Below are 15,760 nucleotides of genomic sequence, written 5' to 3'. Positions count from 1 at the left end.
CGAGAAGGGAGAGTTTTGACATGTCATGGGGTTGGCAACCAATGTCACAAAACAACATGTATACCAATTGTTTAATGAGAAGCTAGTTTTTTCTGAAAACCTTCATCGAAAGTACAATAAAGAAAAAAGCAAGTAAATGTATGGAAAAAAGTAAAACATCAAAATATTCTGTGTTTCGCCCTGGGTGGTGGCATTTGGAGTATTTTCAATTTCTTCATATTCCGTTTTGTATTTTCCAGAACTTTCTCCAGTGAACATATATTTGTAAACACACAATATTTAAAAATGTATACATTTTTAAAAATCACAATTCCTTGGGGATTGATGAATTGCCCTGAATTTTTTTTCTCCAGATTTCAAAAGCCAGCTGTTTTTCTGTTCCTGCTGTGGGCATTTCTGAGCGGTGGTGGGAAGAGCTGAGCCTGATGGACCTCAGGGGACCTCCCTGCTGAGACATTTACTCTTAAATCATTCATTCATCTGTTGAACAAGACTTGGCTGGTCTCTTTTCTGGGCATGGCGCTGGGGGCTGCTCTCTGGGATTCTTGGAAACTGGCTCTGCCTTCACTCCCCCAATACCACCACGCCAAACACCCACTGCATGGTCTTGCTCAATAGTATTTAAAAATGCATTGGGTAATATAATGGTGGACATATGACATGCATTTGTCAAAACCCACAGGACCTTGCAACACAGAGAGTAAACTCTATGTAAACTGTGAACTTTAGTTAATAAGAGCGTATCGATATTGTTTCAATTGTAACAAACGCACCACACCAATGCAAGATGTTAATAATGGGGGAACAGTGTGCAGGGAGCAGAGGGGATAGATGAGAACTCTAAGTACTTTTTGCATAATTTTTCTGTAAACCTAAAACTGCACTAAAAAAAATAAAGTCTATATTTAAAAATGCATTGGGTGGAGGGGCTGCTCTGTGGGGCCACTTCCAGTTTATTCTCTGCCCCTAGAGTGCAGGGACATGAGTCTCAATGCTGGGTGACACCTGGTGGCCTGCTCTCCTATGGCCCTTCTGCAACGGGAGCCCTGGCTTGGGAAGGTCTCAGTGGTCAAGGAGGCTGGCCTCAGCCTGTAACCTTGCTCCCCAGCCAGCCAGTGAGCCCTTGGACTTCCAGCTGCAGCCAATGCCACACCCCCAGGTGACCCTCTCCTCAGAAGCTTCTGGAGCAGCAAGTCTCTGCTTCTTAGATTGGCCAGATCTGAGCATCTGAGAGGCCTGACACCCCTCAGTCCCCACATCTGATGCCAACAAAACCTGGCTGTGCCAAGCTGTGTGACAACTCACTGAGGACGAGGTGGTTGTAGAAGGACAGAGATCGTTGCAGACACAGCCTCCCTTGGGCCCTGCAGCCGCTCCCTGTCTGAACTCAGCTCAGGACACAGCTCCCACAGACACAGGACTGGGCACTGCTGCCCTGTGGCCTGGGCTACTCTTGGCACACATGGCCTAAGTTCACTCTCACCCACCCTGTGTGGCAGGTAAACGGTGCCAGCCTCCCATTCACAGGGGTAAGGAAACAGGTCCAATGCCCTAGCCACACAGCCAGGATGTATGGACACTGTGACTGGAGCCTGAGCCAGCTGGCCATGGGGCCGGGGCCCTCGGACTCACTCAAACTCATACCAGCTGCCAAGTGCCCGTGGCCAAGTCAGGTCAGCCTCTGGGCCTCAGTTTCCCCCTTATCACAGACACTGAACGATCCCACAAGAAGGGCCTGAGGGTCAAGAGCAGGCTGCAGTGTGGAGCTTTGCAGCAGTGCATGAAGCCCAGGAGGGCGGGCGGGCAGACTGTGGTTTCCGGCTCAGGGTGTTCAGGAGGTGTGAGGGTACTTCTGAGTCTGTTTGCTTCCTCTCTATCAGAGCCCGTTGGGATGGGTGCCAAACCTTTCTCCGAAGCCCGCCCAAGCTCTTCTCAGCTGGGCCGGATCTGAGTAGGGGATGCATGCTAGGGGTGCATACAGAAGTCCAGGCCTCCTGGCTTCTGATCTCCAGACCCTGCTAGACTTGACCATGGAGTGGGGAGCAGCCTGGACCCCTCATCTGCAGAAGAGGGGACCCTGAGCCAGAGAAGGAAAGGCCTGGCCAGGGCTGCACACCAAGCAAGCTGGGGTGTGGTCTGCGCCCTCAAAGCCTCACCCCATGAGCACTCCTGCCACTTAATCTGGTGCCTACTCACTATGAGGGGAATAACAGGAAGCCCCCCACTCTTTTCAAAGATCCTGGCTCAGGTTTGCTCTTAGGAGCGGGCCCAGAAGCAGCTAGAGGGATGGGACATCGTCCCTGCCAGCGTCCCCTGAGCACCAAGTGCCCCCACCCTCCCATCTCCTGCCCTCTACCCCTGCCAGGTAGGGCATGGAGAGGACCAGGGCTTGAGGGGTACCTGATGCCCCCAAGCCATTGGCTGGGAGTGGTGGGGCTGGGATGCAAACCCCTGAAAGCCTGACCCTGTGCATAGCCAGTATGTGGAGGCAAGGCTGTTGCTGGCAACCACGGCGGGTGAGGAGTGGACTCACAGTTCCTAGGAGCCCCCCTGGGACTCAGACAGATGCCAGTGCCCTGGTCCAGTGCCCACCCCCAGCCAGGCTGCCTGCTCCGCTAAATGAACCTGTTGCCATCGAGTCACCTGTGATTCATGGTGATTCCATGTGTTACTGAGTAGACCTGCTTCCTAGGGTTTTCTTGGCTGTAATCTTTATGGAAGCAGATTGCCAGGCCTTTCTTCCATGGTGCTGCTGGGTGGGTTCAAACCACCAACTTTTCGATTAGTAATCAAGCGCAAACCATTTACAGCACCCAGGGACCTCGGGTAAGTGAAGTGTCACAACATATGCCCCTGTTTACAATGACTCTATGTCACCAACACAAACCCCAGAAGCGACAGTGCCTACGTCCACTTTGGAGTCCCAGCCCAGCTCGTGAGCATCACCCAGATGTCTCTGAGAGATGACCACATGCCCAGGTGAGAGCATCCTGAATGGAGTTCCCAGTGCAGCCTGGCCTCGCGCTTGCTGGGTGATCATGAGCATTACCTAACCCCTTGCAGCCAGTGTCCTCATTAGGGAAACGGAGCAAACCACTATGTGTCACCCCTCAGGTGGGGACGTGGACACTCACTCAGAGACAGGTGGGCAGAAAGGTGGGCTGCCCAGGACTCAGTCCACAGGTTGGGGGTTCCTTGAGTCTGTGGTGGGGTGTTCGTCGGCCAAGGGCTCACCCCATCCACTCAGCCTTGTTATCTCAGAGCTGACCTGGGCTGGGTGGACAGAGCTGGACGGAGCTGGGACTCCTCCTGACACAGACACGCCTTCCCACGCCTCCCCCCATCACCCTGCCCCAGGGAAGTGAGTTTTGAATTGTGCATTTAATTACGGAGTCAGTTGGAGTTTAAACAGCCAGCCAGACCGCCTCTCCCATTTCATAGGTGGGGAGGCTGTGTCTCAGGGAAGCTGGATGCCCACTTGTCCACACAACCCCAGAGGGTGCAGATGGGATGCTGGTGGGGCGTTCCCTCTGCAGAGCTCCCTGTAACCACACGGGGCCTCAGGCTCCACCCTCCTCCCCACCTGCCAGCAGCTCTGTTGACGGTGTTCTCATGTGTGATCCGCCTACCTGGTACACATCCTGCGTTTGCTGCATTTAACTTTGGATGACTTCAGGGCAGGGATTCCCGTGCCACATTTCAGGGGACACACCAGAGCCCAGGGGAGAGGCATCAGGCCGCCCAGCCCAGCCGTGCCCTCAGGAAATACCTGGCTTCATCTACGGCGATTCGCTTGTGCTGGGCAAGGTCCTGAGTGGGCAGTGCACCCCTTTTGCCAGTGTTTGTCCCCAGGGGCCTAGCCAATTGCTTGCGGATTTGTTTTCAGGCTAGAAACAGCAGCGGTACATCCTGAGGTGCACAGACCCCCCCCTCTACCCCCACACCGTGCTGCCCCTCATGAGGCACAGCCCTCAGGCCTGGCATCCCCAGGGGACTTCGCGGAGGCATCGACCATGTCCGCTCAGGATGTGGCACCAGCGGGCCCTGTGTGGTGACCTTGACTCATGACCTCAGCCTCCTTCATCCCACAGACACTGCCAGGACCTCCAGATCGTGGTTCTGGGGTGAGGTTGCAAAGCTGTTATGTCGCTTCCCTATAAAACTGCTGGGGTGGCTGAGCAGCCCAGAAGCTTCTAAAGAGTTTTTTTCATTCACACCCCAACTCACAGCCTCCTTGCACTTGGACAGATGCCAGAACATGGTCCAGGAAGGACATCCTGGTGACGCGTCGCATCCCCAGCTCTCCCACCACCCCCCCATCACCTGTAGCCCATTGCCGTCGAGTCGATTCTGACTCGTAGCGACCCTATAGGACAGAGTAGAACTGCCCCATAGAGTTTCCAAAGAGCACCTGGTGGCTTCGAACTGCCGACCTTTTGGTTAGCAGCCGTAGTACTTAGCCACTAAGCCACTAGGGTTTCCTCCCCCATCACAGGGCCCCACATTTCCCCACCCAGGTCCCTCGGGGCCGGAGGAGAGTGTGTGCTGGGCTGGAGCCTCTCAGAGCCTGCTGGGAGCCCGGCTGGGGACAGTAGTGGTGGATCCGCCTCCCCAGTCTGGGGATGAGAAAGAGGAACAGGCAAGAAGAATTGGCGCAATGATGCAGGCCATTAGAGGGAACATGGGGGTGTGTGGGTGCCGCCCCCAAGAAGCTTGTGTCCAGATGGGGGCCCCGGGGGTGTGTCTTCCACCCCACACTCTACCTCCAGGAGCCCCGTGGCAGGAGGGAAGTCAGGTCCATTTCTGAGCACTTTGCCTGAAACCACTTGGACCAAAATCACAGACCTGACATCAGTTTCCCTAAAACTCTATTCTCCTTGAGTGTTTTTACTTGAATCATCAGGCCAGCGGTCCTAAACGCACCAGGAAAATGCACTGCAAGCCCATGCACGCCCCACACCACTCACAGCCACTCACATCTCACACTTACACGCACCACACAGGCCACACACACATTCACCACACATACCACACACACACAACACCACACGCCACCCACACACACACCACACACACCACATGTACGAACACCACACGCAGGCCACACACAACACTTACAGTCACACAACCACACCTTCATACAACACACACACACAACACACATACTCCACACATACCGTACTACAGACACACCACAGACAATCACACACCATGCATATACACCACATACACACAGTATACACACAACCCACAGGCCACACACACATTCACACACACATATTCACCACACATACTGCACACACACATACAACACCACATAACACTCACACACGCCACACACACACCACACACACACATACAACACCACATACCACTCACACACATGCCACACACACACCACACACAACGCGTGTACAAACACCAGACATAGACCACACACAACGCTTACAGTCACACAACCACACCTGCATACAACACACACACAACACACGTACTCCACACATACCATACTACAGACACACCGCAGACAATCACACACACACACACACCGTGCATATACATGACATACACACAATATACGCACAACCCACAGGCCACACACACACATATTCACCACACATACTACATACACACACAACACCACATACCACACTCACAACAAATGTACAGACACCACACACAGACCACACACATAACACAGTCATGCAACCACACCTGCATACAACACACACACAACACACATACTCCCTACGTACCATACTACAAACACCACTCACAATCACACACACACCACGCATATACACCACATACACACCACACACACACACACAGTCAACACACCACACATACACCACACACACACAGACACACGCTCCCCCACTGCAGCATTAGTGGTCTCACTCTGGACAGCCAACCTCTCTGCCTCAGGAGAGACAAGGAGACAGGCTGGACACACAGGGATGTGAAGAGGGATGTTTCCTTCAGAAGAAAACAGGAAATGTGCTCACCGAATGCACCCTGAGCACCTACTATGGACGTCTGCCTCACAGAACCCATGCCCACTGCCCTGCTACGTGCTGAGAGTTCTGTTTACAAAGAACCCCCTTTCCCAGAGCTCCAGGGACAGATGAAGAGACCAGGCACACTGCCCACTGCCGTCTTCCGATACGTATCCATGCCAGAGCTTGATGCAGAACTCTGGTTTGGAAAATTAAGTCACCACAGCTAGCAGAGGTGGGCTGAGGAGGGTGGGGGGATCTGTGAGGCAGACAGAAAACAGTACAGCTGGAGACCGCGGGGCCCCTCCTGCACAGCCCAGTAGAAGCCACGCGCATACCAGCCTGGGTGTGCTCCCATGAGCCTCCTGGCTTTCCTGGACTTGAAGCCCCCACATCTCCATTCCTACACCCCCTCGGCAGCTCAGGAAATGTCTGTGGCAGGTTGCGAGTCTTCAGACCCAAGGTCCAGGGCTTGACTTCTGTCCATGTTCTCCCTGTTGTGCTGGGCCCCAGCTTCTGCTCAGTTAAATGAAGGCCCCCAGCACTGTGGGTAGCCCTGCCTATAGGCTCAGCACTTCCCTTCTCTGGGTCTCAATACCTCTTGGTAAGAGTGGGGTCTGATTGGACAATCCCAAGACCCTTCCTGGCCAGTGATGTGGACTTTGGCCACCAGAGTCCACTCCAGGGCTGGGGTCAGTTAGAACTGCTTCCCTTGAGAAAGACAGTAGCTGATTCCTCCTGGAGAAGCCACAGGACTAATTATTTCCCCTTAAAAAAAAACAAGCAAACACAGAAACAGAGGCACACTCCGTCCACTCACCCCACTCATGTCCTAGAACCCTGGTGCTGCGTGTCCTGGGTGGGTTGGGGCAGGTCAAGCTACGATCTTGTCCAGGCTGGTTCACTGTCACTTCTGGGAAAAGGTACTGGCCCTGATGCTTCCTCTTCTAAGCTGGGTGCCCCAGAGGAAGTTGAATTACGTGCAGTTGATTACATCATGCATTTGAGATAAAACTCCAGCTCCTCTCTGCTCTGCAAGTGCTCCCAGTGGAGGGAAGTCAGAGGAACAACCACACAAGACAGGGTGGGACACGCAACTAATGAGTACCTTCACAACGACAGGTAGACCAGAGTGTGAAGTAAGGGGCAATTACGGGGGAGAGGAGTCTATGGCAGCAGCAGGAGCCCAATCACTGAGGGACTGGCCTACCATTGAGGAGGTAGCTCATGTCCTGCAGAGGATGGGGAACCACGAGGGCCATATGCAGTGGAAGGACTCCATTGGATTCTCATTCAGGGAGAGGGAATCTGGCCGGCAGAATGGAGCACAGAGGCAGGAGGAGAATGTTCAAAGAAAAGTAATGTCAATCCAGAATTTTACATCCAGCAAAAATATTCCTCACTGAATAGGAGCACAACCGGAAGAATGTAATCGATGTCACTGAATTGTACATGTAGAAACTTTTGAAATGGTGTAATTTTGGCTATCTATATTTTCACTAAAAAAAAAAAAAAAATGTCCTCCAAGGTCGAGAAGGGAGAGTGTTGACATGTCGTGGGGTTGATAACCAATGTCATAAAACAATATGTGTATTGAGTGTTTAATGAGAAACTATTTGTTCTGTAAATCTTCATCTAAAGTATGATAAAAAAAAATTCCTCACTAACAAAGAGAAAATAGGTATTTTTAGATAAAGGAAAACTAAGAAAATTAGTGGCCAGCAGACATGCTCTAAAAGAAATCCTAGGCAGAAGAGAAATTATCCCAGAAGGAAACTTAGAAATGAAGGAAGAACAGCAGAAATGGTAAATATTGGAGTAAATATAATAGACTATTTTTCTCCTCTTAAGTTCTTTAAAATATGTTGAAAGCAATAATCATAACGTTGATGCTGGGGTTTTCACTTTGTGTAGACATGTAACAATTACAACAGAAAGGGAGGATAGTAAAGTAATTTATATAATTGTAAAATTGTTCTACAAGTAGTAAAATATTAAATAAGCAGACAACCAAGTGTTAAATATGTATATTATAATCCCTAGAGCAACCACTAAAAAAGCCTATTCAAAGAGATATAGTCAAAAAGCCAATTGATAAATTAAAATATTATACTAAACAAATTCAAATAATCCAAAAGAAAGCAGGAAAGCAGAAATGGGAATAAAAAACAGATGGGACAAACAGAAAACAACAACAACAACAAAAATTAAATAATATACCTAAATACAACCATTTCAATAATTACATTAACCATAAATGGTCTAAACACACCAATTACAAGACAGATATTGTCAAGTGGGTTTTAAAAAAAGGGACGAAACATATGCTGCCTATATCAAACCCACTTTTAATATGATAATACAGGTAGGTCAAGAATACAACGGTGGACAAAAAATACTATAGAAACACTAACCCAAAGGAAATTGGAATGACTATATTAATATGGGAGCCCTGGTAGTTAGGAGCTCAGCTGCTAACCAAATGGTTGGTAGTTCGAATCCACCAGCCACTCCTTGGAAACCCTATGGGGCAGTTCTACTCTGTCCTGGAGGGTCGCTATGAGTTTGAATCAACTTGACAGCAATCAGTTTTTCCTTTTTTTATATAGTAATATCAGACTAAGTACATTTCACAACAAAGAAAATTGCCAGGTATAAAGAAGGACATTACATAGTGATAAAACCAAAACCAAATCCATTGCCCATTGCAGCTCTTAACCACTGCCACCAGGGCTCCACTACATAATGATAAGAGAGTTAATTCAGTAAGAAGATATAACAATCCTAACTTTGTATACATCTAAACACAGAGTTTCAAAATACATGAAGCAAAACTGAAAGACCTAAAAAAAGTAATAGACAAGCCCACAGTTGTGGTTGGAGTAATTGATTAAAAAAAAGAAAGAAAAAAAAAAAACTAGAAAATCAGCAAAGTGTATAGAAGACCCAAGCAACACCATCAACCAATAAGACCTAAAAGAAATTTATAGAACACTCTGCCCAACAATAGCAGCAGCAGAATACACTCTGTTTTCAAATGCGCAGGACACATTCGGCAAGATAGACTGTATCTTGAGTGTTACAGATTGAATCGTGCCACCAAAAAAGGTATGTTCAAGTGCTATCCCCTATACTTGTGAAATAGGGTCTTTACAGATATAATTAGTAATGATTAGGTTGTACTGGAGCCGGGTGAGCCCTAGTCCAATATGACTGATGTCCTTGTAAGAAGCAGAGAAAAGACACAGAGACACACAGGGGGAAGATGCCCATGTGGAGATGGAGGCATAGATTGGAGTGATGAATCTACAAGCTAAGGATTGCCAGGAACCACCAGAAATTGGAAGAGGCAAGGAAGGATTCTTTCTTAGAGCCTTTAGAGGAAACATGGTCCTGCAGACATCTTGATTTTGGACATCTAGCCTCTTGAACCAAGAGACAATAAATTTCTACTGTTTAAAGTCACCCAGTTTGTGGTACTTTGTTATGGCAGGCCTAGAAAATTAGTACACTAGATCATAAAAAAAACCTTAAGTTAAAAAGAATGTAAGTCATACAATATATGTTTTCTGGCCATAATGGAATTAAACCAGAAAATAAACAGAAAGAAATTGGTGACATCTCTAACTAAAGAACACACTTCTAGTGGATGTCTCAAGTGAAGTTAGAAAATATTTTGAACAAAATGAAAATGAAAATACAGCATATTAAATTTAGTGGGATGGAGCCAAAACAGCGCCTAGAGGGAAATTTATAGCATTAAATTCATATATCAGAAAGACAACGACACGAATGAATCTCTCATGCATTCTGCTAAGTGAAGGAAGACATGAGAGAATACAGAGGCCAGCAAAATACAGAGAGAGGCTCCATATACATGGAGGATTACATCAAACTACAATGAGAAAGGGGAGGTGTTGTTTAATAGGCACAGAGCTTCTGTTTGGGATGATGCAAAAGTTTTGAAAATAGTAGCGATAGCTAACACAACATGGTGAATGTACTTAGCCCCACTGAATTGTACACCTAAAAATGATTAAAACAGTAAATTCTGTTATTCATATTTTACCCATTAAAAAACTACGAGATACCATCTTCCAACTGTCATACATGGAGGGCATTTTGGTCTCATGACTGTCAGATGTCTATCAGGTTGTTGTACTGTGGCGGCTGGCATGTTGCTGTGATGCTGGAAGCTATGCCACTGGTATTTCAAATACTGGCATGTCACCTATGGTCGACAGGTTTCAGAAGAGCCTCCAGACTAAGACAGACTAAGAGGAAAGACCTGGCAATCTACTCTAAAAAATTAACCAATGCTAATGTCATGGATCACAACGGAATATTGACTGACTTGTTTGCTTTGGACATGTCATCAGGAAGGATCAATCGCTAGAGGAGGATATCATGTTTGGTGAAGTATAGGGCCAGGGAGGGTGAGGGAGACCCTTGGTGAGATGGATTGACACAATAGCAGCAACAATGGACTCGAACATGCTAGCAATCATGAGAATGTTGAAGGACTGGGCAATGTTTTGTTCTGTTGTACATAAGGTCATCATGAGTCAGAGTCAACAGCAGCGCTATCCATTTATTTAAGTATATACTGCGCACATCATTCGGCCCAGCTCTCCCATTTCCTGATATCTACCACGAGGAGAACTTAAGTGTTTGTGGATCTTTATTGTGGCATCATGTGTATAAAAAGTAATTTAAAAGTTCATGTAAAATATATGTCTATCAACAGGCAGATGGCTAAATAAACCATGGTGCCATTCCATACAACAGATGAGTAAATGAAAAAAATGGGGGTAGGTATTTGAGCTGGTATGAGTTCTTTAAGACGCTATTAAGCAAAACAAAGTTAGCTGCAGAGCAATGAACACAAGATGATACCATAAGCATGCATAATAGTGAGTATGTTTCTAAAAATGGATAGAAAGATGTCTGAGAAGATGCACACACGACAACAGTGATCACTGCTCCAGAGCAGGCTGAGAGTTGCCTGTGGGTAGGAACGTTGATTAAGATACCTTGCTCTACGTACATCTGAATCTCTGGGAAAGAGAATGTATTCGTACATTTCTTTCACGGGGTCAAGAAAAAGATCATTCTGGGAGATACAGACGGGAGCATTGTTATAGATTGAATTGTGTCCCCCCAAAAGATGTGTTGAAGTTCTAATCCCCGGTGAATGCGACCTTGCTTGGAAATAAGGTCTTTGAAGATGTCATCAGTTAACAAGGGGTCACATTGAAGGAGAGTGTGTCCTAATCCTATATGACTGGTGTCCTTATGAAAGAGGAGAAAATACAGGAGACAAGGAGACAGAGGAAGGATGCCATGTGACACAGCAGCTGCAAGTCAAGGAACGCCTAGGACTACTGTAACCTGACCCTACAAATGCCAAGGACACAGCAACAGGTGGAATGAATCGGAAGGAAAATTGTCACCCAGATCCTCTTTCAAAGTAAGAGGTCTGACAAGAACCATGTCACTTCCTGTTTTCTGGCTGCCTTCTAGAGTTTTCCCTCCCCAGAACACCTGCACGGCCGCCATCTTGCTACCCAAACCACATGTAAGCCCAGCCTACCCACAGCTTGGGGAGCCATATCTGAGGAACTTCCTCTGGGCTCCTTGCTCTGTGCATTGCAATAAAGTTACCTTCTCTTTCTCAAAGACCAATGTCCAGATAATTGGCAAGTCTGAGTGCGCCAGACAAAGACACACCTTCTCGGGTTTGGTAACAATTTTGGTGCCCAATGTGGGGCCAGAGGGTTGCACAGACCCTCAGTCAGAGCCCAGCACCCCCTCGGCTGCAAACGGAACCTCCACTGAACCTCAGTGCACCCTGAGCCTCTTGTATGGGAGGATAAGGTGGGTCTCCTAACCACAGCCAAGGTGGTGACCAACCCAAGGTGCTTTTTCTTTGAGAATTAGAAACTAACTCAGGTATGGACATCCACTAAGTAAGTGCCCTAGGAATTTCTCTTGTTAAGTGTAAAGGCTTGGGATTGGAGGTGAAGGTGGTATCTGGAGGATTGAAGTGGGACTAAGACATCCCTAGTAGCGGGGATTGAAGCCCTACTAAGATCATCCTCATTGTCTTGCCCTGCCACTCGCCCTAGCCAATGGCAGAGAACGGGCAGCCCAGTTTATGGTTGTTGGCTTTGGTTAAGTTCAGGTGCTAGTTCGGTTTCTGAGCGAGTGAGTGTGTGTGTGTTTGCGTGAGTGAAATATGGGAAGCCAACTTAGTGTCCCCAAATGTTCCCCCTTAGGATGCTTACTTAAAAATTGGTCCCTCTTTAGTTATGAGCTTGTGGAGAAAGAGAACCTTATTTTCCTTTGTAACACTGCCTGGCCCCCACCGTACCAGCTGGAGTCTGGCGAAAAGTGGCCTGAGTATGGGTCATTTAGCTATTCTACCATTTTAAAATTAGATCTGTTTTGCAAAAGAGAGGGAAAATGGGATGAAATCCGCTATGTGCAAATCTTTATTTCTCTCTACAAAAACAGTGCAAGCTAATGGTACAGGCAGCAGGGAAAAAAGAAACGGGAGATAGGAAGCCCCAGGTCCTTCTGGACTCAGAGAGCTATCCACATCCCTTCAGTCTCTTATCTCCACCTGTGTCCCCTCCTCCTTATCCACCTGGAGGTGTAAGCTTGGTTCCTGGACCAGCACCAGCCCCTTTGGCTATGCCGTTCCCAGCGGCCCTTGTGCCTACTGCAGTGGCAGCTACTCCTTTGGCAGAACCTTCTACCACCCCTCTGGCGAATTGCTGGCTCGCCCCTTATGAGTCAGAAACTCCCAGTCCTGCCCTACGAATAGTTTCCCCAGCACACACCCATAGTAGGGTGCAATTTGGCCAGGGATCAACCCAAGTCTCCTCGGGGCAATTTCCACTGAGACAAATGCCTGCTGGACTGGATCACAACACCTAGCCTAGAGGGTTTATCTGGGTCCATGCATCATTCTCTACCTCTGACCTGTGTAATTGGAAGAACAATCTCCCAGCATATGGAGATGATTCAAAACACACAGAAGCTTTGTTTGTGTCCATCTTTGCCACACATCACCCTAAACGGGCTGTCAGTCACTCCTAAATATTCTTCTGACTCCAGAGGAACAAAGGATGGTCTTAGAAAAGGAACGCCAAGAGTCTGACAGGTTGCATAACCTCAACCCTCAGAATGCTATTGGATCCCTGGCAGCCCAAGCTGTACCTGCCATAGATCCACACTGGGACCCAAATGAGTACCTGCCATAGATCCACACTGAGACCCAAATGATCGGCTGGGGGCAGACAGCTAGAACCCTATAAAAACTGTCTGATAATTGGTTTGCAGCAAGGGGCCCCAAAACATAAGAGCCTCAGAAAAGATCGGGATGTACAGCAAGGCCCCAAGGAAAATCCCTCCAACTTTCTAGAACAGGTGTACAAAGCATACTGGCAGTCTAGGTTAATCAATATGACTTTCATCAGCCAAAGCACCCCGAACATCAGGCAGAAACTTCAAAAGTTAGAAGGCAGTCTAGGAATGAATACTTCACAACTTGTTGAGATTGCCTTTAAGGTCTTCAATAATCAGGACCAGGTACAAGAAAAAAAGGAAAATCGAAAAATGAAACAACAGGCCATGCTCCTGGCAGCAGCTCTTGGAGGTAACCCACCACCCAGACGGACCTCGTGGGTAACACCTCGTGGGCCCCAAAAGGGCCAGTGGCCAACCCAAGACCCCCTAAAGCTAGGCCCCTGGCAGTGTGCCTACTGCAAACAAGAAGGCCACTGGAAACAGGAGTGCCCCTCATGGCCAACTCTGTCAGTGCTAGAGCCTAAGAAGAAACCTATGACTCAGCTCCCACAACTGTCAGCCAATGACTCGGAATGATGGGGCCCAGGGGCTCCCCTGCAACCCATCCAGCCAATCTTAATCTCCCATGAGGAGCCCCGGGTTGCAATAACAGCAAGAGGACAACTTACTGAATTCTTAGTGGACACAGATGCCACCTCCTCAGTTTTAAACATCCTGAAGGGCCCGGTTTCTAAAAGAAACATGACCATTGCCGGAGCATCAGGAAAATCTACCAATAAAGCATTCCTTCAACCTATGGACTGTCAAGTCAGAGGTACAGAATTGACTCATAGTTTCTTATATATGCCTGAATGTTCTACCCCCCTTTTGAAAAGGGATTTGTTAACCAAGTTAAATGCTCAAGTCAGTAGGTCAACTTCAAGTAGCGGTAGAACCAGATAAAGCCTGTGCTCTTCACGCGGCCCTTTTGCAGGTGGCCACCCCTACAGAATCTACTCCTACCCCAGCACATTCATGATCAAGTTAAACCCCAGGTCTGGGCCACTGGAATCCTTGGTAAGGCAAAGATGGCAACCCTGGTCCAGGTAAGGCTCAAACCAAACCATACCGTTCCACATGTAAAGCAGTACCCCTTGAAGCAGGAGGCTAAACTAGGCCTACAACCCCTAATCAAAACCTTCTTGGCACATGGACTTATCCATCCCTGCAAGTCTGCTTATAATGCCCCTATTCTACCCATAATAAAACCAGGCACTGAAGAGTATTGATTTGTGCAAGACCTATGGGCCATGAATCAGTTAGCAGAGGACATGCACCAGGTGGTACCCAATCCATACACTCTGCTGATGGTCCTTCCAGGGTATTTTGCATGGTTTATAGTTTTAGACTTGAAAAGATGCTTTTTATTGTGTCCATCTGGAAGAAAAGTCTCAAGAGATATTTGCCTTTGAGTGGGAGGATCCCACCTCAGGAACTAAGACTCAATATTGCTGAACTGTTTTACCACAAGGGTTAAAGAATAGCCCCACTCTCTTTGGGGAGGTACTAGCCAGAGACCACCGGGACTTACACCTAGAGGAGGGCACAGTCCTCCAGTACACAGATGATATTTTCATCACCAGTCCCACTGAAGAGCTCTCTGACTAGAATACAGTCACAATACTGAACTTCCTAGGAGACCGAGCATACAAGGTCTCAAAGAAAAAAGCCCAGATCTCTGCCACTGAGGTAAAATACCTAAGGTTCAAAATATCACAAGGGAAAAGACAGCTGCTACCTAACTGTAAAGAGGCCATTGCCCAAGTAGCCTCCTCAACCACTAAGAGACAGTTACAAGGCTTCCTTGGAATGGCCAGGTTCTGTAGAATCTGGACCCCTATTTCGGTCTCATCGCAAACACCTTTTACCAGGCCGTCCAAGGGAGCAATTCTGAACCCTTGCAATGGACACCAGAATGTTGAGTAGCGTTCCAACAAATCAAAGATAAGCTGATGTCTGCCCCCGCCCTAGGATTACCAGACCTCAAGAAACCTTTCAAGCTGTTCACTCATAAGAGGCAGGAGGTTGCCCCAGAGGTGCTCCCTTCTCTAAACAGCTAGACCCTGTGGCCCAGGGCTGGCTCACCTGCCTCTAGGCAGTTGCAGCAACGTGTGAACTCCTGAGGGAGGCTGAGAAGTTCACTCTTGGCCAACCTACCATGGTTCTAACTCTCCATTGTGTGCTTCCCTTACTCGAGCAGAAAGGTGGTCTGTGGCTAATGGTGAGGTGACTCAGCAAATACCAGTAAGATAGTACTTGACAATCCAGCTGTAACACTAAAGACTGTCTCCACTCTCAATCCTGCAACACTGTTACCCACATCAAAAGACAAAAAACTCCAGGTAGGACTTCCGGCAAGATGGCGCTCTAGGCAGAAACACCACGCCGTCCCTCCACAACAAAGATCC

At 48.0% G+C, this 15,760-nt stretch overlaps 1 protein-coding gene across 1 annotated transcript in view; it reads right to left on the bottom strand.

Moving 5' to 3' along the window:
• The window catches only part of ITGB2 (integrin subunit beta 2), a 48,842-nt gene extending 41,894 nt beyond the window's left edge, over positions 1 to 6,948 (bottom strand). Inside the window, exon 1 of the mRNA XM_004384795.2 lies at positions 6,820 to 6,948. Coding sequence (XP_004384852.2) covers positions 6,820 to 6,828 — 9 coding nt within the window. The 5' untranslated portion in view covers positions 6,829 to 6,948. The remainder of the gene's footprint in view (positions 1 to 6,819) is intronic.
• Positions 6,949 to 15,760: the final 8,812 nt, after the last annotated feature.

The sequence above is a fragment of the Trichechus manatus genome, unplaced genomic scaffold (genome assembly GCF_000243295.1).
Source record: "Trichechus manatus latirostris isolate Lorelei unplaced genomic scaffold, TriManLat1.0 scaffold00128, whole genome shotgun sequence".
Classification (NCBI taxonomy): Eukaryota; Metazoa; Chordata; class Mammalia; order Sirenia; family Trichechidae; genus Trichechus; species Trichechus manatus.
Note: the sequence above shows the minus strand (reverse complement) of the source record. Positions and strands in the feature narration are given on the sequence as shown.